The sequence below is a fragment of the Nicotiana tomentosiformis genome, chromosome 11 (genome assembly GCF_000390325.3).
Source record: "Nicotiana tomentosiformis chromosome 11, ASM39032v3, whole genome shotgun sequence".
In the NCBI taxonomy this organism is placed as follows: Eukaryota; Viridiplantae; Streptophyta; class Magnoliopsida; order Solanales; family Solanaceae; genus Nicotiana; species Nicotiana tomentosiformis.
The window spans coordinates 47565641-47589594 of NC_090822.1; the positions used below are offsets into that span (position 1 = coordinate 47565641).

General features: G+C 34.3%; 1 protein-coding gene across 1 annotated transcript; it reads right to left on the minus strand.

The window, feature by feature from the left end:
- Positions 1-2034: 2034 nt before the first annotated feature.
- Positions 2035-5818, minus strand: LOC104118020 (replication protein A 70 kDa DNA-binding subunit B-like). The gene is made up of 9 exons (XM_070188204.1): positions 4429-5818; positions 4070-4343; positions 3891-3978; positions 3589-3710; positions 3273-3490; positions 3031-3188; positions 2664-2958; positions 2527-2580; positions 2035-2426 (listed from the first exon to the last, which is right to left on the minus strand). Exons 1-9 carry the CDS (start codon positions 4570-4572, stop codon positions 2250-2252), a joined length of 1530 nt encoding a protein of 509 aa, XP_070044305.1. The 5' UTR covers positions 4573-5818; the 3' UTR covers positions 2035-2249.
- Positions 5819-23954: the final 18136 nt, after the last annotated feature.

The following is a 23954-nucleotide window of genomic DNA, read 5'->3' on the forward strand; positions in this document are numbered from 1 at the left end:
CTAAGCGTATGATGTTAACAAAAGTGAAGTGTTAGTAATGCTGCGATTTGCTTCTTCTTTATGTTTTCTGAAATACTAATTCAACTTTTCCTTCTTTGCTGCTGTCCCTTTTCAATTTTTAGCAGGAAAAAATGAATTGATGTTTGAATGGTTAGCGAATTAGGAAGAGATGGCTATCATGAGTTTGAACCAAAGTAGAAGGAGGATATCGAGTTTGTCTCGGAAAATAATTGAGGAAAGAGGAAATGTGAAGAATATAATAGGAGACAACCATTGGGGAATCGGTGGAAAGATAAAAGTAAGTGTGAAGTGTATAAAATAGGAGATAGCCGTTATTGATTTTCTGCAAGAAAGTAACTGCCAGGGAGAAGTTGTGTGATGTTTCTCTGAATCACCATCTACTGTTGTATATAATATTTGGGTGTTTCATAAATATTTAATTAATATTAAATTTAATACTGTATTTATTTGGAACATAAAGGTTAGGTATTATCCAGCGAATACAAGTAAGAAGCAACCTTCGTGGGTTAGCGAAAAGGAAATGTAAACCAAAATATTTGAAATAAAACTCTTACTCACATGGTTTAGTTTCCAGCTTTTAAGCAAGTTAACATGATGTAATAAACCCAAGTTCATCACAGTGATGCCCAAGTTTTTAAAAAAGAGATCACCAGACGGAAATCTTAACAGGGTAGACAGTAACTTAAGTTTCATATTGATCAAAAGATGTCTGCATCCTGCTAAAGAAAGAGATTTCAACATGTGTTAGTTCTGTTTTTTCCATTTCTTTCTCTTTTGTCCTTTCTCCATTGGTGAAACAGTGGAAAGACGGTAAAGATAGGAATGGCAAAAGATATTTAGAAAATTTAAATCTTGAAAGTAAGGATTGTATATAACAACAGAAACTTGCCTGGAAAAAAATACGCTCTTGTTTCTTATGTCACTATTTATCTTTCTGCAATTAACAAAACGCTAAAAAAAATAAAATCTGCAATCAGTTTATTGTAAAAGTATGGAGCCGACATTTCGATAAACATTTCAATCAAATGAGTAGTGAAGTAAGAGTATACGGAAATGCTAGCATTGGCCAAATATGACCAAATTTATTTAGAAACCACTTTGCGCTTGGAAATACAAGAATTCATGAAAACAAAAAATAACAGCAAAAGTAGTGACATGATAGATGCAAGAAAATAAATTAGCGTTGTTGGTGAAACTACTACCTATATGAGTAAATGAAACTCAAAATGTTTGACGTAATTTTGTATTTATGTAACTTTCACTTAAAATGTTCCAACCAAAGCGGGAATATTTTTCTTCAAAGTATGCCAAACTGTGATACTGTCTACACATCATACTCTTCAGATTTTCTGCAGAGAATCATATGCTTAGGAGAAAAAATGCATTTCTCACCACGTTTAGACAAATAATCAGCAGTCACGAACAACATCTTATGCAGATCAACTGTACCTTTTGGTGCAATCCCAAGAATGGCAAGAATTGCTCAATAAAGTAAAAAATCATATATTAGAAAATACATTGTTGTAGATTTTTGCTACTGAATGCGTTCAATTTGCTTCCTTCCAGAGAATAAGGAAAATAAGTCATTTGAATTGATAAGTGTTTTTTGTATCTAAAGGTATCTATGTCATATTGATAACATATATAAAATTGCTGAATCAATGACTGTTGTACTTAAAACTCATATATATACTCTCCTTTTTTTTTGCGTCGAAGACATATTTAGTTCCTTTCATTCCATAGTAACAACCATATACATATGCTAGTAAAGTTTCCAAATCATTAGAAGTACAACTTTTACTATTCCATAGTTTTTACCTTGCATTCAAGTTGTACGACAACAGGAATTAGAATAGGGGAAATTTGAAAAAGATACACATGAACAACGAAAGAGAAGGTGTGTTTCTTATTTTAGTACGCTTTGTTCTTGCTTTTTTATTGCAAGTTTTTTTCTCAGTGGTTATTTCATGATGTAAGGTTAGATTCTCATGCTGTTTTGTAATAACAATAATATGGGAAAAAAAAACATATATTTAAAGTTAAATTCGAACAATGACATAACATGAAGACAATACTATTCTGAAACACGTTTACATCAATAAGTTAAGCAAAAAACAACTGCAACAATAGATCAATTTCTACATCAATACTGAAAAGCACAAAAGGATACAATAATTTTGCCTACTCTTAAACAACATCAAAAGTTCTAAAACCAACAAATAAACACTCTACTTTTTGCTTTTTTTGGTTGTTTGCTCGATAACTTCATCGTCATTTATGATTAGGTTTCTTCTCTTTCTAATCTTTCTTAATGAAGTTCTTCTCCCCCTACAGTTAACACCGTCATTGACATGTGGATCTTCTGGAGAGTCTTCAAAGTCCTCCAAAGAGACATTAGTAGATTCCTGAATAGTTTTCAGAAGAAATATAATTTACATATCTATTAAATATGCTAATTTCTTTTGTAGTTGAAAGTTTGCTAAATAAAACAGTAAAGAAATTTACCTTTCCTTCGACAAAACGTTTTGTTTCAATGTTATCCTCAACCTTCTTTTTCCCCTGCATAACAAACGAAAAAAAAGCATATTTTTAATGTACACATACATCTGGATTACCATTTAAAACAATCTATATCACAATACCTTTTGTTCTTTCCTTGTTGTGTATTGCAATTCCAGATTCTCATCTGGAATGAACAACTTGGATACCGTATAATTTTCAAGCCCCTCTTTAAGATTGTAATTGTTTAATCGTAGCTTGAAAATAAATTCCTTGCCGCAAAGGCTTTGGATTTGTGGAGGTACATTATTGCTTTCCAATGACAGCCTATTGAACAACTTGTGGGCGGATGTATCAAGTAGCTTCTCCGCTACAGCATTAAATAGAACCAGAGTAGTCTTTCCAGTTTTGTCTTTTACTTTGACGTATATTTTGTACCTATGATTATACAATCAGTTAATTAAATAAACAACAGTATAATCAAATTTACATTATTAGTTGCTTCCTTACTTCACCAAAGGAAACTTGCATTCTTTCGCGCAAAAGAGACATGTATAGACACCATTTGAAGGTACAATCTTCTTCGAACACGAGTTGCATGAAATGTAGTACCAATCAAAATAATTATCTATTTCTGTAATGTTGCCCCTCACAGTAACAATGTATTCCTAGCATATAAAAAACTCTAATTAGTAGAAGCATCTTGAAGAATTGGAATTTTAATTACAAAGAAGTAGAAATAGGGAAATAACATGTATATCGGCACTCCAGTCGGACTCCAACAACTCAGTAATGTTCATCCTGTTCATAAACATCTCTTCCTCAATGGGAATGTTATTGACATTAGAGCTCCCGATAGTTTGTACACCAAGAAATGTGGCACCAAACTTTTGAATCAAAGTTGTTATATAATCTATTTCTAGATTTACATATATTTTGCTTGCATATGTCGTGGCGAAAGTAACCTCACCTGTTAATAGCGAATGTAATTTTAAAACAAACTTTAATATATATTCAGAATATCAATAATAAATTACATAGCAATGAACAGTAAACGGGAAAAATTACCACGGAATTGTTTAACTGTTGTAGAAGTAACTATGACAACGTATGGGCCAGAGTCGTTGTATAGAAATGGTTCGAACTTCTCTCCAAATTCTTCCCACAAAGTTATTTTTGATTTTGCAGAACTATACAGGGAAAAAGATGAAACAAAATTTAATTGAGTAACAATCCATATGATTCATCTAATATGTAATCTAAAGATATATGGATAAACAACTTGGATAACAAAATAAAAGTACACACAATAAATCTGGTTTTAGGAAGTTAACGAACTAAAGGAACTTAAAATAAGATAAGTGGCTTACTAATCAGTTATAACTTGGATGTCCCTTTTTTTCCACTTGCTTCCAACACTCTCCATGTCACCGATGGCAGTTAAACAACCAACCACATCTACAATATCAAATTGAAAGAAGTAGTCATTTCATAATTACATTGCCGTTGCGGAAAATATAGCAGCAAACATTAATCGTAATCAGTATACCTGATAGCACGGTGTTATTGTTCAGCCTTGAGTCGATCATGTCGGGTTTTATAAACTGGAATCCATTTATAGGAATACTAACAATACCTTCTCGTAGTTCCTGGAGTGCAGTTGTCAGGAAGAAAGAAATTTTAAAAGTACTTGTCACTGGTCTATATACACCAGAAGCCTCACTAACTTTGAAGTTCTTAATAACATAGACTGATCCTTCACTGAGCAAATTCTTGTACTTATTTACTAAATTCTTGTTGATTGTAGCATGTATCAAAGTTTCCTGGTGGAGGAAAAACAGTTAGTGTTTTCAAAATTAATAATTACAAATGCATATTAATTAAAAAAGAGTAAGACACATGTACTACCTCTTCATCTATAAGGATCATGTCTGTACTCATTAGTTCTCTGTTTCTCTTGAAATTAATAGAATTCCATTTCCGGCAAACTCTAACCCTCACGGTCCAATCGTCTCTAGTACTATTCAATTCGGTAAGAAGAGAATACGCCATATTGTATATAACAGTTTTAGGATTGGAAAATAGCGTGAGTTTAAGAAGGATAGCATAAAATGTTTAAGGACAATGGTGTGCGTGGCTTTTATATAAAGGATTCGGTTAACAAATTTAAACGATGGCAACGGTTAATTGGAAAGTTACAACCCTTTAGAAAAGCCACTATAACGGAGGCAGGTTTTGCACATGAGGATGAAGAGGGCATCGTTATGTCGTTTAACTTTCCGTATATGAATATATGAAGGAACCGATTAAGTTTTTGGGTTATGCAAAAATTGGTGCAACGTGGGCTTTCATAGCGACAACCAAACGGATATAGTTGGGCTTTTTAAGACAAACGGATATTTGGGGCTCATTAGGCAATCTGGTTGGGCTTTTATTTATTAATTATTACAGATAGAGATAAGAGATTAGATACAAGAGATTAGAGATGTTGTGGGGTGTTAAATATAGTGAATTATAAGAATGAATGGTAAGATTTAAAAAAAATTGGAGATAAAAGATATATTCAATTGATGGTCATAGAGAGCTGTCATATCACATTGGCAATCCACTTTCCCATGTAATCTTTGAAGCTTCTGATGTAATATTTTTAATTGTAAATGAATCATCGTTCCTTCACGCCATTATAAAAGTAAATATAAAAGTTTACAAAATCGTCATCTCACTACAAAGAATTAAGTATATCATCCAATTATTCCCAATGAAAATATGGTATCAGTATTCCAACTCTTTTATAGTTGATTATAATTTGTATTTTTTATAGAAATAAATAGCAATAAACCACCGAAGGTAAGAAAGATAGGTTGTCCGTTGACAACTACATAATACCGAAAAGTTAGCCATCTACAGTTTTCTGGGAATCATGATAGAGATGGCACACGGGGCAGGTCGGTAGAAGTGGAAATCTTCATATGCTGGGGGTGGAGAGTTAAAATTGTACCTTTAATTGTCAACTTCTTTTGCACTTCAATTTTTTCTCTTTATGTCAATCTTTCAGCATATGCGGAAAATGAGATCAAACAATCAATGGGTGTTACATCAGAAATTTGTTGGTTAACGTTAATTTCTAGCGCTTAAAAATGATATAATAAATATATTCTAGTCATTCTTTGCATGAATTATCTAGTAAACTCCTATAAATATGTCAGGTATCAGTTCTAACTTGTTTAACTTTAAAATATTTAATCCGCAACCTCAAATATATGGAAACAGATTCAGGTGTACCTGTAACTGTGATAAACGTAATGTTAATTGTGAAAACCTATTGAAATAAATAAAATCCTACCTCAACAATATAATTATCTGCAACAATCTAATTCAAAATACATAAATGTAATAACATATGTAATATCTTTGTATATATAAATATATCCGGAGTCATTGTTGGATTCAAAAGTCACAAAGACAATAACATATAGAAAATATTTACATACAGAAATATATTTGAACTCATTCTTTGCATGAATGATCTGGTAAAACTCCTTTATATATGTCAGCTCTCAGTTGTACTTGTTTATTTATAAAATATTCAATCCGCATTTGTGAGATTTTCCTATAACTCAAATATGTGGAAACTTCATATTCTTTAGCAGAACCTGTAAAATCATAAACATAATGTTAATTGAAGAAACCAAAAAAGAAATAACATTGTTAAATGTAGAACGAAAATTTACCTGGCCAAATATTTGTACAATCTCGCTGTGCATCCATTGTAGGAATCCTGTATGATAAAATATAGAGTGAAGATATAAGCACGGAAAAAATCATAAGTTTAATGCATATGTCGATCTTCAAGCACAACACATTTGAATAGAGCAGGAAAAAGTCTTTAAAATATTGCCAAGGAAAAGCATATATTCACCTGATCATTTCAATTTACAACAATACCACAATTTGGGATTCATGGTTAAAGGATCCGGATGGGATTACAGTTGGTACAAACAAAAGATGAGAAAAAATTAGTTCGCAAGTGCTACTGGAATTGAAGAAGTATAAGGTTTTGCTAATCTTATGAACACCAGTATTATAGTTTTCTATATTCACACATCAATTTAAGAGTATAAATAACCACTTCGGCATTATCCGTAAGAGAGATAGCTAACGAACACATCATAGAGCAGGGTAAAATATAATTAAAGGAAGAAAGATGGGATTTATTGTGGAGTTCACACATCAATTTAAGAGTATAAATAAACACTTCGGCATTATCCGTAAGAGAGATAGCTAACGAACACATCATAGAGCAGAGTAAAAAATAATCAAGGAAGAAAGATGGATTTATTGTGGGGTGTAGAAAATAAGAGGAACAGTAGTCAACGTTTGGTTTAAATTAAGATGAAGAAGAAGAGGTGTGGCCTTTGAAGGAGTAAAGGGAGGGTGTGCCTTTTGATGGAAGACAAAGAACGCTTACATACGACAAAATGACAAGATATGAGAAAATCGGTAAAATAGATTTCCTGATAGGTCTAATATTGCTAGAACTAAAAGTATTTTTCGGATCACTAGGCTTCAACTGTTGTGTTAAATGCATATGTCGATCTTAAAGCTGAACACAAAAGAGTAGAGCATGAAAAAATCAAGTTTTTTTCATTGCACAACTGTCATTAGTTGTGTGAGACCTCTTTTTATCTCACATATATCTTGCACATTTAGGTCCACAAAATTCTGGGACCACAAAGTTGTGATACAAAAAAGAGGCTTGCACAAAATTAAAATTTTCATTGGCAATGGAAGAAAGGTCTCTTTCTGGTAGGACAATTGGCTGGGCCATTCACCTCTCAGGGAATAAGTTTACTCTTTATTACTTGCAAAGGATATTTATCTCACAGTTGCATGCAACAGGAAAGGTAATTCTTGGAGTATCATATTCAAAAGGAATTTAAATGACTGGGAACTGGATAGAATTTTAGAGTTTTATATCATCCTCTCCTCACTCCAAGGTTACAGTAACAGAGAAGATTAAATGATATGGAAAAGGAAGGGAAATGTCATCTACACAGTAAGATGATACTACTCTATATCCTAAAGATGCTAACTAACCTACTCATGGACATGGAAACAAATCTGGAACTCTAAGGCACCTGTTAAATTGAGGTGTTTTATGTGGTTAGTAATTAAAAAAGCTTATCATCATTATCCGTAAGAGAGATAGCTAACAAACACATCATAGAGCAGGGTAAAAATAATTAAAGGAAGAAAGACGGAATTTATTATGGGGTTCACACATCAATTTAAGAGTATAAATAAACACTTCGGCATTATCCGTAAGAGAGATAGCTAACGAACACATCATAGAGCAGAGTAAAAAATAATCAAGGAAGAAAGATGGGATTTATTGTGGGGTGTAGGAAATAAAAGGAACAATAGTCAACGTTTGGTTTAAATTAAGATGAAGAAGAAGAGGCGTGGCCTTTGAAGGAGTAAAGAGAGGGCGTGCCTTTTGATGGAAGACAAAGAACGCTTACATACGACAAAATGGCAAGAGATGAGAAAATCGGTAAAATAGATTTCCTGATAGGTCTAATATTGCTGGAACTAAAAGTATTTTTCGGATCATTACGCTCCAACTGTTGTGTTAAATGCATATGTTGATCTTAAAGCTGTACACAAAAGAGTAGAGCATGAAAAAATCAAGTTTTTAACAGCATAATTGAGGGAAAATCACATATTGTGAACCAGGTTTTGCATATGTCAAAAGAAAAGGAAACCAATAGAAAGGAAAAGATTTAATTCTACAGAAAGAAGGTAGGAAATCAATAATTGCTGGTTTAATGGAAGAATATCAGTTTCTATGTTTAATGCATATATTGCTTAAAGTAGAACATAAAAGTGTAAAGTAGAAATTACTAACAGAGAAGGAAGTTGAATGACTATCCAATAGTAATTTATACGGTTACGGTGAATATCTAATATAGTCTAAACATCATATTATCAATTTTTTTATAAACAAATTTTATAGATTGTGTTTTCGAATGCGTGAGTTTTGAAGGAAGAAAAGTAACAGGAAGTTGAACTACTATGCAATACCAAAATCCAAGCCTATAATAAGAATCGAATAGTCTAAACTCCATAACACTAACAAATTGTATAGATAGCGTTTTCGAATGCGTGAGTTTTGAAGGAAGAGAAGTAACAGGAAGTTAAACTACTATGCAACACCAAAATCCAAGCCTATAATAAGAATCTAATAGAGTCTAAACTCCATAATACTAAATTATATATAAACAACATTTGTAGATATAGATTTTGTCTATGGATATCAGAATTCTTCCGTTTGATGAGCGAAAAATAATTGCAGGTTCCATACTATTTTATGTATGAATTTCAGCAGACTCTAAAAATATATGTCAGCTGAAGGCATAAATGAAATGACATGAATATGGAGGATTCATATAACCGACTCTAGCTATAACGGTGGAGTTGGGGGAGAGGGGGATGGCTATTTTTTCCCGACTGCATTCGTTTCCAATGTTCATTGGGTTTTTTTCTTGAAAAGGGTCGGGTTGAAGATGGAAGCAGTGTGGCTGTAAAGGTTCTATCAATTGAATTAGAAACAATGTGAGGTGAAAGGGAATTTATAGCTGCATTGTCTGATATTAGACATGAAAATCGTGTCACCCTCATAGGATATTGACCAACAGACTCTTAGTCTATGATTACAGGGAAAACAATAGTCTAACACAATCTTTGATAGGTTATATTTTTTTAAAACAGTTTAAGTTTTATATACTGTCAGCGTAAAAGATTCGGTAGTGTGAAATTTGTTACGTTAATAGTATACATAACTTAAAACACATTCTTTAATATATCTCTCATATTTAATTTTTGGAAGATTCCTATCACAATGAGATGGCCTAAATTGATTGTTTTGACAAGCACGGGAAGAGCAATACAGAAGTAAATTTACATGGGCAGTTAGGAGAGAAATTCAAAAGGAATAGCAAAGGGACTTTCATATCTACATGAAGAAGTGAATCCCCACATTGTATGCAGAGATACTAATGCCAACGATATACTTGTTGATCAGAATTTTACACCCAAAATTGCGGATTTTGGTTTGTCTAGGCTATTTCTAGCAATAAAACTCTGAACCTATAAATATCTGATTTCCGAGTTAAATGTCCACCATTGGCGTATTATGGAGAAAGATAGCCTATTTAGTCATAAGGTAATTAAGTCAAGTAATTAACAACATGATGAGCAATAAACACTCAAATGTAGATCCAAAAATGAGCAAAATGTGGTTAGAACTTACAATGTTCCAGCAACCCGGGTAGCTACGTGGGAAGCTTTAAAAGTGTAAAGTAGAAATTACTAACAGAGGAGGAAGTTGAACAACTATCCAATAGTAATTTATACGGTGACGGTGAATATCTAATATAGTCTAAACATCATATCACCAAACTTTTTTATAAACAAATTTTATAGATATTGTTTTCGAATGAGTGAGTTTTGAAGGAAGAGAAGTAACAGGAAGTTGAACTAATATGCAATACCAAAATCCAAGGCTATAATAAAAATCTAATAGAGTCTAAAATCCATAACACTAAATTATATATAAACAACATTTGTAGATATAGATTTTGTCCATAGATATAAGAATTCTTCTGGTTGATGAGCAAAAAATAATTGCAGGTTCCATACTATTTTATGCATAAATTTAAGCAGACCCTAAATATATATGTGTCCTAAAGGCACATGAATGCATTAAAAATAAATGTTAGGGATTTTGAAAAGGAAAAACCTGGATTGATGAGTCAATACAGTCCCGATGAAGCTGACATATATTACCAAGTGGAAAAGCAACATTATCATATGCCTCTGAATCATGTGATGAGATTTAGTAGTAAGAACAAAAATGATATATTATAATTTTTCGTCCAGTTCAGAATGATGAGAAGGATTCCAATATGACATTCAGTGGTATCATACGACGAACAAAAGGTATTAAAACAGAACAATTGAATAAAGATCTTCTGAGCAACCACTAAGATAGCAAAAGTTGTGTTAAGTGTTGGGTGTTCATTATTGCTTGCATCCAAAAAGGAAGGTAGAAATACATCAGAACATTTAGGAGTAAAAGATGGGATTTGATGTGGCGTGTATGAAATAGGAGGAAGAGTAAACAACGATTGGTTATATTCTTTACATCCTTAATTGTTGATTAGGGGAAAAATTATAGTATCAAAGAATAGTGACGTTATAATTTCTTAGAGAAAACATAAATGCGAAGAAGGTTCGGACTGTTCCTCAATCTTATTTGTGTGTGTTTTCACATCCTTGTTTGCCTAGACCTATACAATTAGATTAGGTTCCATAGAAGTTAGTAAGAGGCAAATATGTAAGAATAATGCATAAATGATAAATAACTGTAAAAGGATTACAGACCGGGAATTATGGAGCGAATATCACTTTTCTCTGAAACAGTTTGGGGGCGGTATTCTTCAGATGTCTTCATTGGCGTCGAAGGAAATAAACTTTTTTGTCGGAATAGATAGAACACTTGCAAATCAGAAATAAGGCAAAGAAGGGAGATGTAGTTGAGTTGATAGAAATTAATTCACTAATTAAGAGGGCTGGGGGAATTTGAATAGGGGAAAGGGAATTGTAAATTTAAAGAAGGGTTTGTTAGGTCTGGGTAAATTGGAGCAGGGGAAACAGAATTGAAAATTTAAAGAAGGTTTGTTTGGTAGGAAGAAGCGGCGCGGGAAGAAGGGAAAGTGGAAGCGCAGTTGAAAGTTTAGATGAGGTTTGTTTGATGCGAAGAAGCGGTGCCCGAAGAATATGCGAAGCGTTTTTATTTTATTTTTTGTAATTTCAGTTTGAAATTGCCGGAAAAAACATGGAGCCTAGAAAATTCAATTGTTGTTTATTGAGAGTGCCACATCACCGAGCTTAGGGCCCTCTAATATATATATATATATATATATAGATTTAGGGAGACAATATCCCCAAATCAAGTTCCTCTTGAATGAGAATAAAACCGTCATTGATAGTTGCATAACGGTTGGCAATAAATGTTGATAATCTCTGTAACGGATGCTCATTGAATGTTATTCGATATCAAATCATCGGATCTTTATTGTCGACTACTCCACCTTCATAATTCATCCAGCATCGGTCACATGCTTGCATCCGGTGCTAATTGTTTGCTGACTTACGTCTCACCTATCTTTAATTTCACTTCGTCATTCGTCCAACCATCACTAACCAATTTTAGCCAATATAGCGGGCGGACCACGAGATATTTTATCTTATAAGGGGCAAGGCGTCTCGAGGCGCTGAGCATAAGCCCTATGGGTCTATAATTGAGAAAAATAGCATAAACTAACTTGAAATAGCAAACAAACTTAAAAAGAAAGAAAAATAAAGAAAGAACCTACAATTAGAATTGTCAAACCAGAGCAAATTACGAAGGATGATGCATTTTTGTTTTGTAGTTGACAAATTAACCTTTTTATGGTGTAGGAATTATAATATAACGATGATAGGCTCTTTGGTTTATTGTATTTAAGAATTAGATTCATATATCGTCTTATACTTATGTTCTAAAGGATAGGAGGGAGCTTTAATAGTTGTTTAGCTCACGTATTGAGGATACAAGTACGCATATATCACATTCTATCTTGTCTAATACATAATACATGCGCTTTTGTATAACTTATGGGGATATATATATGGGAAACAAAAATAATAACCAGGCAATGCATTATTAATGCTAAATTTTAAGCAGGTAAAAGTATAATAGCTTATGCTTTTAACAGGAACCAAACGGGCCCCTAGGAGTTTCCGCTTATTTATTAATGGTGGATGAGGAAGGAATCAATTGTGAAATGATTCCATTAGTTATAAATTATTCAACAAGCTTTATGATTGGCTAAAACTGACTAGGTCATTCTCTCAGTATAAATATATGACAAATGTACATGTGTCACGAATAGGTGGGTTATCTAGAGGTGTCTAGGGATAATGGAAGGAAAAATAAGGAATTTGGAGCGAGTGGTTTCCAACGTAGGCGGATTTACAGTTTTGACAATGTTTGTGTTTGCTCCACTATATTAACTTTTTAAAATATAAGAAGTTAATTTTACGAATGATTATGGAATTGTTGCAGTGAAGTAAAAAAACTAATTTGCGATTCAAATGTACATGAAATATTCTAATATCTCACATAAAATGGAATTGGCCAAAAATCCCTTAATTCATGCAAAAATTTACTATTAAGGGTGTGTTTGGTATGAAGATAATTGATCTTCTTCATGTCTTTATGGAACTCATTAGCATTCAGTGTCCAAGTGGCAGAAGAATCAGCGCCACACAGTTGACGCCTAATATCAGGATAGGGAAGCCGACGCAGTAACCTCTGGAACAACTTCTGAGAGATCTCTGTAAACCCCATAATATAATTTATCACCTGTGAGGAAAATGGGATCATCTTGCCTCTTACTTGTACCTCATACACCGCATCCAAACTGGCCTCAGGCTGCCAGTTGGCATAGAACTCCTTTACCATGTTCACGTTCACCGACTCACTGGGACAGAACAAGCTTTCAAAACTCAGGTATCTGATGTTGTTGTAAATCCCCGAGTACTTCCTATCTAGATTTCCATCGTCAATACTAACTTCCGGGTCGGGACACACCGCTGGAATAAAGGTCCGGTACCACATTCTAGCAAGAGCCGGCAGAGCCCGGATGTCATACTTGCAGCCCGGTATTACATCCGCATATGGATCAATGCGATCCACTTCCTCCTCCACTGGGGCGGGGGAAGGTGCCCACCTACCTTCTCTATGGCTACTAGTGGCAACCTCGGAGGAACCTGTGTTAGCACGTTTGATAGGACGACAAGACATTGTACCTGCACAAGACGAAAATAATTAGCCACAACACTTAAAACAACAAGCAAGACCAAATGGGGTAACCACCTCACACTTATATTATTGGCATGTTCACAAGTACAATGTATATCAGGGACACAAACTACCCCATTGAAAGCACGCCACAAGTAATTGACACCCACCCACTAACATAATATTACAACAACATCATGAAAAGAAAATACTTTTTTTTAAATGAAAGAAAATACTTTTTCTACATCATGAAAAGAAAGTATTTTTTTTTGTTAAAATAATTTTTTTTTTATATCATGATAAGAAAATACTCATTTGTTGAAATGAAAAAAAAAATCTATCTATAACATGAAAAGAAAGTACTATTAATAACATTTTTATTTAGGGTGGGGTGGGGAGCGAGGGTGGGGGGAAGGGTGGGTTGGTTGGGATGGGTAATAGAGTGGGGAAGGTTGAAAAAGAGGTTTGGAAAATATTTTCCCTTCTCTTGGTAGGGAAAATAATTTTCTTCAATTGGAAGAAAATGAGTTCACGAGAAAAATATTTTCCACAACATATAAGCCAACCAAACATGAAAAAAATGAAATCATACCAAACACACCATAAGCTGTCAAATTAATATATATATATATATATATATATATATATATATATATTAGAAAAACAAAGATTTCAATATGTCTGATTAAATTCCTTTAAGGAAAAGCTGAGGGTATCCTAATCTTTTTGCAACACTTAATGAAAGATGGCTTCAACCTGAAACTTAGTAGCGACATCACTATTAAAAATTTAGAATTAGCTATGAACTTTGTCGCTAAATCACTCGTAGCTATCAAAATTTCTTGTATTATGTCTCTAATCCATCGCTAAAGAGGATTAACGACGATTTTATTTATTTAGATACAGAATTTGTCTATCGCTAATACCTATTTTTTAGTAGTGCATGTTATTTGCTACCATTCTTCCTGATTCTTTTTTCTCTCTTTCTTCATTGCCATGCCCTGTAATGACCCGATCGGTTGATTTGAGTTTTAGCACTTCGTTCGGGGTTTTGAGACTTTAAGTAACTTAATATTATGCACTATGTCTTGTGTGTAAGATTTGTTTCTATTTTCGAGAGGTTCAGAGTTGATTTGGGAGAGTAATTCTCAATTCAGAAGCTTTAAGTTGGAAGATTGACCAAGATTAGACTTGTGGGTAAACAATATCAGAATAAGGATTTGATGGTTTCAATAGGTTTGTATATTGATTTTGGACTTGGGTGTATGTTCATATTTGAATTTGTATATTCCTAGAAGGTTTTGGCCCTATTTGTTGAAAGTTGACAATTTGAAGAACTGGAGAGTTCATAGGTTTGAACGAGAAATGACTTCGATGTAATGGGACTCCTATTATGGTTTTGAAATCATGGATAGGTTTATTTAGTTGATTGGAACTTGTTTGTAAAGTTTGGTTGTAATCCAGAATGTCTAAGTGTGATTCTGACGCGTTAGGCGAAGTTAGAATGTTTTAAAGTTAAGAGAATAATTTGATTCTTGGTTTTGATGTTATTTGCGGTGCTTCGATCCTCTGGATAAGTTGAATAATGTATTTTTACTTACTTGTACGATTGGATGGGGTCCCGAGGGGCCCGGGTATAATTTAGGTCATCAATTGAGAAACTAGTTAAGTTAAGAATTTAAATTTTGACTATGGTCAACATCAGGTCAAGACGACCTCTTTTCGCTGTTTTGAGTGCGTGAGCATGTTCGTAGCATATTTTATGATTAAAATTCATATATGATTTCTGTCCGGGAGGCTCCTGAAGAGTTTCAGATGCTAATATATATATTGATTCCCCATGAATTTCTACACCAAAGATTTGGGAGTTTTGTATACAGGATAAGAAAGTATATTTTAGAGTTTTGAAAATCGATTTGAACTCGAATTTGGAAAGTTAGCATATATTTGGACTCGGCAGGTTATGGATCATCAAATTTTGATATTGGTTTCGGATTTTGCGCAAGCTTCGTATGGTATTGTTGACTTCCTTGGATGAAGGTTGGTTTGTATTTGTGCAATTTAGAGGGATAGAGCGAGGTTTTGACGTGATTCGAGGTTGAAGTCTACCCTGGATGAGGTAAGTATCTTTCTAGGCTTATATTGAGGGTAATTTCTTGTTGGCTATAGTATCAGAATGTCTCACGAGTCATGAGCAGGCCTAGTAAAATCTTGCGGATCATTACAAAGACGTTTGTACTTATCTTCGAGAGGCTATAGGGCTCTAAGAATTTTCCCTTTCTTGATTCCTTATCGTGCAACTGTAACACCCCAAAATTTTTTAAAGTATTTAAGTATACAGCCCCGTAAAATTTCGCAAATGAATTCAAGGTTTCGTGGTGCAAGAGTAGGTATACGCCGCAGCTCATACTTTTTTGGTTGAACAATGCACCGGAAAGTAAAGGAAAAATTTTGGCAGAAAAGCCCGTTTATGCGGTCCATTATGCGACCGCATAATCACTTTACGGGCCGCATAATGGCCGCAGAAGTGAGGCGGGAGAGGGTTAGTCTGGGAGCAATTATGCGGTCGACTATGCGACCACATAACTGTTATGCGGTGCATTATGCGACCGCATAACAGTTATGCGGATCGCATAGTCATCACAGACACAGACAAATTTTTTGGTCATTTTGGACATCAATTATGCGACCGATATGCGGTCCGCATAACTATTACGCGGTCGCACATGTGACCGCAGAACCTGTTCCGGAGCTTTATTTTTGGGTTTTTAAAACCCGACCCTACTTCGTTAAATACACGCTTTGGGCCATTTTTGAGCAAAGATCTGACGTTTTAGAGAGAAGGGAGAGTCTTTTAGATAGAGAGGAAACCCTAGGCTAATTATTCATCAAGTCTTGCTCAAATCTTGGAAGATTAACAAGAAAAACCCATAAGTTCTTTATCTAAGAGGTAAGGTTCCATACCCTAGTTTTAAATTTTGAATTTGGGTAGAAGATGGTTGATTAGGAGTATGATTCTTGGGTATGAGACTATTATCTATACTTGCATGTACCAATAAGATTTGTGGGAAGATTGTTGAGCTAAATAAGTAAGGATTGGGTTGTGTAGTGAAGGAAATCTTGTAGAAGAACCTTGTGGTTAAATTTGCACACCAAGTGTTTGATAAAATGCTCAAATGAGCTGAGACCATGAATATCTTCCTAATTACAGTTCAATTTTGTTATATCTCAAAATAGATTGGGATTGCTAGAATTTCCGGAATGTTGTAGTAATTTAAGAAAAGCTCAATTGAGGTATGTTGGCTAAACTTTCTCTCTTGGAATCGAACTCCATAATGTTCCTGTGAAGTATGGGTTGCGTATTAAAATATTATGGCTTTGAATCGTATTTCAAATTAAAGCTAGTATGCCAAATTGTGCGAGGAAATCTCAATATTCTTAAGACTCTTAATTGCTCATATGTGTACGTAAAGTCTTGACTGAAAATGTATTATTGTTGATAACCTATAAAGATGGTTGAAAGTGAAATCAGTGAATTGGGGATATAAAGTGTGGCCAACGTGCCAATAGTAAAATTTATACTTGTGGCTAATGGTGCCAAAGAAATGAAATAATTGGAGAAAGATTATGAAATGAGCTTTGACTCAACTATTCCGAAATTGACTTCGATAATATAATTGGCTAAAAGCTTATAAACTTAAGTGATGCCCATATGTGGTTGTTTTAGTTAATGTTATGCTTTGTAAGTATTTTTCAATGTGTTTTGCATTCTTACATATTCGTGAGTGGAAATTGTGTATGATTTTAACTTGTGCTTCGATTGCCAATTATTTTACTCCATTTATTGAAAAGAAATCTATTGTGTTTAAAACCTTCATTACTAATGAACTTAAAGTTGTGATTTCTGGAATATTCTACTTGTTGATAATTATGATGATGATCTATGAAAAGGGAAGAAATTAAAGTGTGTAATATGAAATACGGCCATTGCGCCATGAATAAAGAATCATATGTATGGCCAAGAGAGCCAATAAAATAATAATGTTGTAAATGGTTGAAAGTACGGATTAAGTAATATGTGGTGTGAAAGGTTATGAGATGTACGTATTTGTACTTTTGTTTCCAATGTGTTATGAAACTCTGTGGACGGTCTATGAAACGCATAGGTGCATTGTGATATAAAATCCAGTGGACGGTCTATGAAACGCATAGGTATATTGTGTTATGAAATCTTATGGACGGTCTATGAAATGCATAGGTAAATTGTGATATGAAATCCTATGGACGGTCTATGAAATGCATAGGTACATTATGATATGAAATCCTGTGGACGATCTATGAAACGCATAGGTACATTGTGATATGAAATCTTATGGACGGTCTATGAAACGCATAGGTATATTGTGTTATGAAATCCTGTGGACGGTCTATGAAACGCATAGGTACATTGTGATATGAAATCCTGTGAACGGTCTATGAAACACATAGGTATATTGTGTTATGAAATCCTAAGGACGGTCTATGAAACGCATAGGTATATTGTGTTATGAAATCCTGTGGACGGTCTATGAAACGCATTGGTATATTGTGATATGAAATCCTGTGGACGGTCTATGAAATGTAGAGGTATATTGTGATATTAAACGCATAGGTGCATTGTGTATAAGAAGTATAAGTGTACGGTATGAATAAATACTATGGACGGTCTATGAAACGCATAAGTGTATACTATGATATGTGAACACTAAAGACGGTGTAATGAGACACTTTATTAATGCAGACAATAGGTGCCCCTTTTGTTGTCCTTGTTTGTACAGGTTATTTCAATTGCATTATATTATGTGTTCCACGTATAGATCATATGTGTCACGCCCCAAACTCGGGGAGCGCGACCGGCGCTAACCGAGAGAACCCGGCCGAGCAAGCCTGTTAGATTTTATTCTACCCAAACTCATCCATGAAAAAAGAGGAGATGTACTCCATTAATCAAACACTTAAAAGATTTTATTAACAACTTCCTTTTTATTCTCATTAGCAGCTTCATTCATAATTTCCAAAATATTACGAGTTTATAGAATTAATGAAAAACATGATTTCCAAATACCAACATTTCTAGTTCAATTCCTCAACATCAACCACAACCCACAACCTGTCTACGGACCCTCTAAATACAATAGAAGAGTAATATAGAAATGCCAGCAACAAGGCCTCGGCTATACCTCAAAATACAGTACATTAGAAACAAAAGATACATGACCCCGAAATGAAGTGGGGCTCACCATATCAGTTGAAAAGAGTGCACTGCTATCACTGATCAATGCCGCTTGCTGTAGAACCACCTGCATCCATTAAAGATGTAGCGCCCCCGGCAAAAGGGACGTTAGTACTGTCGAATAGCACTATTATGCATAGCTAAAAGTCCTCTTTCAAAATAGAATGCCCATATAAGAAAAGGCAACACATAGAAACATCAAGTCATAATCAACAATATCCAAATATTCAGTTAAAACATAATAATTTTTAAAATACGAACTTCATACAAAATTTTGGTTGGGAGATCATTAGCACCGGTATACCACCGTCTTTGTTAGCACGGAGTCCGATCACGCCCGATCGGCTAGGCCATCTCCCTATGAACAATATGGTTTGACATGTGATGTGAAAGAAAGTTGTTACCAAGAGTAGTACCACCATATGCGCAATATGGCGTCTGATCTCCACCCGATCAGCTAGGCCGCTTTCCCACATATGCCGTGTGTGTTGACTTTTCCAATCCATAAAGGTTCCAGTTTCATCCCAATTAAGGGGAATAATATCACAATTTCCAAAGGTTCCAATTTCATCCCAAATAAGGGGAATAATCCCAATCCACCCCTACACCGGCACGTGTAGTTTCAGGTGTGGGCCTTATTACCCACCCTTCCTCGGTTTAGCTAATGATGCTCCCAAAAATATTTTTGATTTGATTTGCAAACAGAAATATCATAAATGCCATTGTACTCACCTCAACATCTTTCACATTGTATAAATTCTCATTAGTATTTCCAGTCATTCACAACGACAATATTTCCTTGGCTCAATAGGCTATTCAGAAGATTCTTTATTCCTTGCACGATGGCCGTATTTCATATTCCACACTTTCACCTCTTTCAATTTCAAAGACCACCATCAAATATCAACATATAGAATATTTCAGAAATCATATACTTCAAATCCGTTTGAAATGGGAACTTCAAACACGAATGGTTTCTTCCCAAAAAATGAGGCATACCAACCAACAGTATAAACACACATGAAAAATCCTAAACAATCAATACACCATTTATTCTTGCAATACTCATCCCCAAAAATGACAATGTACAATTTCAACACATGAGTATATAGAACTCGAATCACACTGGATATATTTATAAAGTAAAGCATTAGTTAAAGCAGCCACTGATGGGCATGAATTGAGTATAAAAACTTTTAGGCAATTTTATCTTCGAAGTCATTTTTTTTAAACAATTGAGTCGGCTCATTTCATATTCTTTATCGCATCTTCTCAAATTATTTGCACTACTAGCCACAATCATAACTTCAATTCTTGGCACGTTGGCCACACTCTATATTCCCAATTAACTTATTTTACTTCCAACCATCTTTATAGATTATCAACAATAAGACATTTCCAAATCAAGACTTTAGGTACACATATGAGCAATTAAGAGTCTTAAGAATATTGAGATTTTCTCACACAATTTGGCATACTATCTTTCATTGAAACACGACTCAAAGCCATAACCTTTTAATACGCAACCCATACTTTGAAACTTACGAAAACATTATGGAATACAATTCCAAGAGAGAAAGTTTAGCCAACATACCTTGCTTTGAGCTTTCCTTAAATTACTACAACGTTCCGAAAATTCTAGCAATCCCAATCTACTTTGAGACATAACAAAAATTAAACCATTATTAGGAAGATATTCATGATCTCAGCTCATTTGAGCATCTTATCAAATACTAGGTGTGCAAATCTAACTACAAGGTTCTTCTACAAGATTTCCTTCACTCCACAACCCAATCTTTACTTATTTGAGTTCAACAATCTTCCCACAAACCTTATTAGTAAAAGCATGTATAAATAATGCTCTTATACCCAAGAATCATACTCCAAATCAACTATCTTTTACCCAAATTCGAAATCGAAAATTAGGGTATGGAACCTTACCTTTTAGATGAAGATCTTGTGGGTTTTACTTGTTATTTGCACTACTAGCCACAATCATGACTTCAATTCTTGGCACGTTGGCCACACTCTATATTCCCAATTAACTTATTTCACTTCCAACCATCTTTATAGATTATCAACAATAAGACATTTCCAAATCAAGACTTTAGGTACACATATGAGCAATTAAGAGTCTTAAGAATATTGAAATTTTCTCACACAATTTGGCATACTATCTTTCATTGAAACACGACTAAAAGCCATAACCTTTTAATACGCAACCCATACTTTGAAACTTACGAAAACATTATAGAATTCAATTCCAAGAGAGAAAGTTTAGCCAACATACCTTGCTTTGAGCTTTCCTTAAATTACTACAACGTTCTAGAAATTCTAGCAGTCCCAATCTATTTTGAGACATAACAAAAATTGAACCATTATTAGGAAGATATTCATGATCTCAGCTCATTTGAGCATTTTATCAAATACTAGGTGTGCAAATCTAACTACAAGGTTCTTCTACAAGATTTCCTTCACTCCACAACCCAATCTTTACTTATTTGAGTTCAACAATCTTCCCACAAACCTTATTAGTAAAAGCATGTATAAATAATGCTCTTATACCCAAGAATCATACTCCAAATCAACTATCTTTTACCCAAATTCGAAAATGAAAATTAGGGTATGGAGCCTTACCTTTTAGATGAAAATCCTATGGACGGTCTATGAAACGCATAGGTATATTGTGTTATGAAATCCTGTGGACGGTCTATGAAACGCATTGGTATATTGTGATATGAAATCCTGTGGACGCTCTATGAAACGTATAGGTATATATAATATTAAACGCATAGGTGCATTGTGTATAAGAAGTATAAGTGTACGGTATGAATAAATACTATGGACGGTCTATGAAACGCATAAGTGTATACTATGATATGTGAACATTAAAGACGGTGTAATGAGACACATTATTAATGCAGACAATAGGTGCCCCTTTTATTGTCCTTGTTTGTACTGGTTGTTTCAATTGCATTATATTATGTGTTCCACGTATAGATCATATGTGTCACGCCCCAAACTCGGGGAGCGCGACCGGCGCTCAACCGAGAGAACCCGGCCGAGCAAGCCTGTTAGATTTTATTCTACCCAAACTCATCCATGAATAAAGAGGAGATGTACTCCATTAATCAAACACTTAAAAGATTTTATTAACAACTTCCTTTTTATTCCCATTAGCAGCTTCATTCATAATTTTCAAAATATTACGAGTTTATAGAATTAATGAAAAACATGATTTTCAAATACCAACATTTCTAGTTCAATTCCCCAACATCAACCACAACCCACAACCTGTCTACGGACCCTCTAAATACAATAGAAGAGTAATATGGAAATACCAGCAACAAGGCCTCGGCTATACCTCAAAACACAGTACATTAGAAACAAAAGATACATGACCCCAAAATGAAGTGGGGCTCACCATATCAGCTGAAAAGAGTGCACTGCTATCACTGATCAATGCCGCTTGCTGTAGAACCACCTGCATCCATTAAAGATGTAGCGCCCCCGGCAAAAGGGACGTTAGTACAGTCGAATAGCACTACTATGCATAGCTAAAAGTCCTCTTTCAAAATAGAATGCCCATATAAGAAAAGGCAACACATAGAAACATCAAGTCATAATCAACAATATCCAAATATTCAGTTAAAACATAATAATTTTTAAAATACGAACTTCATATACAATTTTGGTTGGGAGATCATTAGCACCGATATACCACCGTCTTTGTTAGCACGGAGTCCGATCACGCCCGATCGGCTAGGCCATCTCCCCATGAACAATATGGTTTGATATGTGATGTGAAAGAAAGTTGTTACCAAGAGTAGTACCACCATATGCGCAATATGGCGTCTGATCTCCACCCGATCAGCTAGGCCGCTTTCCCACATATGCCGTGTGGGTTGACTTTTCCAATCCATAAAGGTTCCAGTTTCATCCCAATTAAGGGGAATAATATCACAATTTCCAAAGGTTCCAATTTCATCCCAAATAAGGGGAATAATCCCAATCCACCCCTACACCGGCACATGTAGTTTCAGGTGTGGGCCTTATGACCCACCCTTCCTCGGTTTAGCTAATGATGCTCCCAAAAATATTTTTGATTTGATTTGCAAACAAAAATATCATAAATGCCATTGTACTCACCTCAACATCTTTCACATTGTATAAATTCTCATTAGTATTTCCAGTCATTCACAACGATAATATTTCCTTGGCTCATTAGGCCATTCACAAGATTCTTTATTCCTTGCACGATGGCCGTATTTCATATTCCACACTTTCACCTCTTTCAATTTCAAAGACCACCAACAAATATCAACATATAGAATATTTCAGAAATCATATACTTCAAATCCGTTTGAAATGGGAACTTCAAACACGAATGGTTTCTTCCCAAAGAATGAGGCATACCAACCAACAGTATAAACATACATGAAAAATCATAAACAATCAATACACCATTTATTCTTGCAATACTCATCCCCAAAAATGACAATGTACAATTTCAACACATAAGTATATAGAACTCGAATCACACTGGATATATTTATAAAGTAAAGCATTAGTTAAAGCAGCCACTGATGGGCATGAATTGAGTATAAAAACTTTTAGGCAATTTTATCTTCGAAGTCATTTTTTTAAAACAATTGAGTTGAGGCTCATTTCATATTCTTTATCGCATCTTCTCAAATTATTTGCACTACTAGCCACAATCATAACTTCAATTCTTGGCACGTTGGCCACACTCTATATTCCCAATTAACTTATTTCACTTCCAACCATCTTTATAGATTATCAACAATAAGACATTTCCAAATCAAGACTTTAGGTACACATATGAGCAATTAAGAGTCTTAAGAATATTGAGATTTTCTCACATAATTTGGCATACTATCTTTCATTGAAACACGACTCAAAGCCATAACCTTTTAATATGCAACCCATACTTTGAAACTTACAAAAACATTATGGAATTCAATTCTAAGAGAGAAAGTTTAGCCAACATACTTTGCTTTGAGCTTTCCTTATATTACTACAACGTTCCGGAAATTCTAGCAATCCCAATCTATTTTGAGACATAACATAAATTGAACCATTATTAGGAAGATATTCATGATCTCAGCTCATTTGAGCATTTTATCAAATACTAGGTGTGCAAATCTAACTACAAGGTTCTTCTACAAGATTTCCTTCACTCCACAACCCAATCTTTACTTATTTGAGTTCAACAATCTTCCCACAAACCTT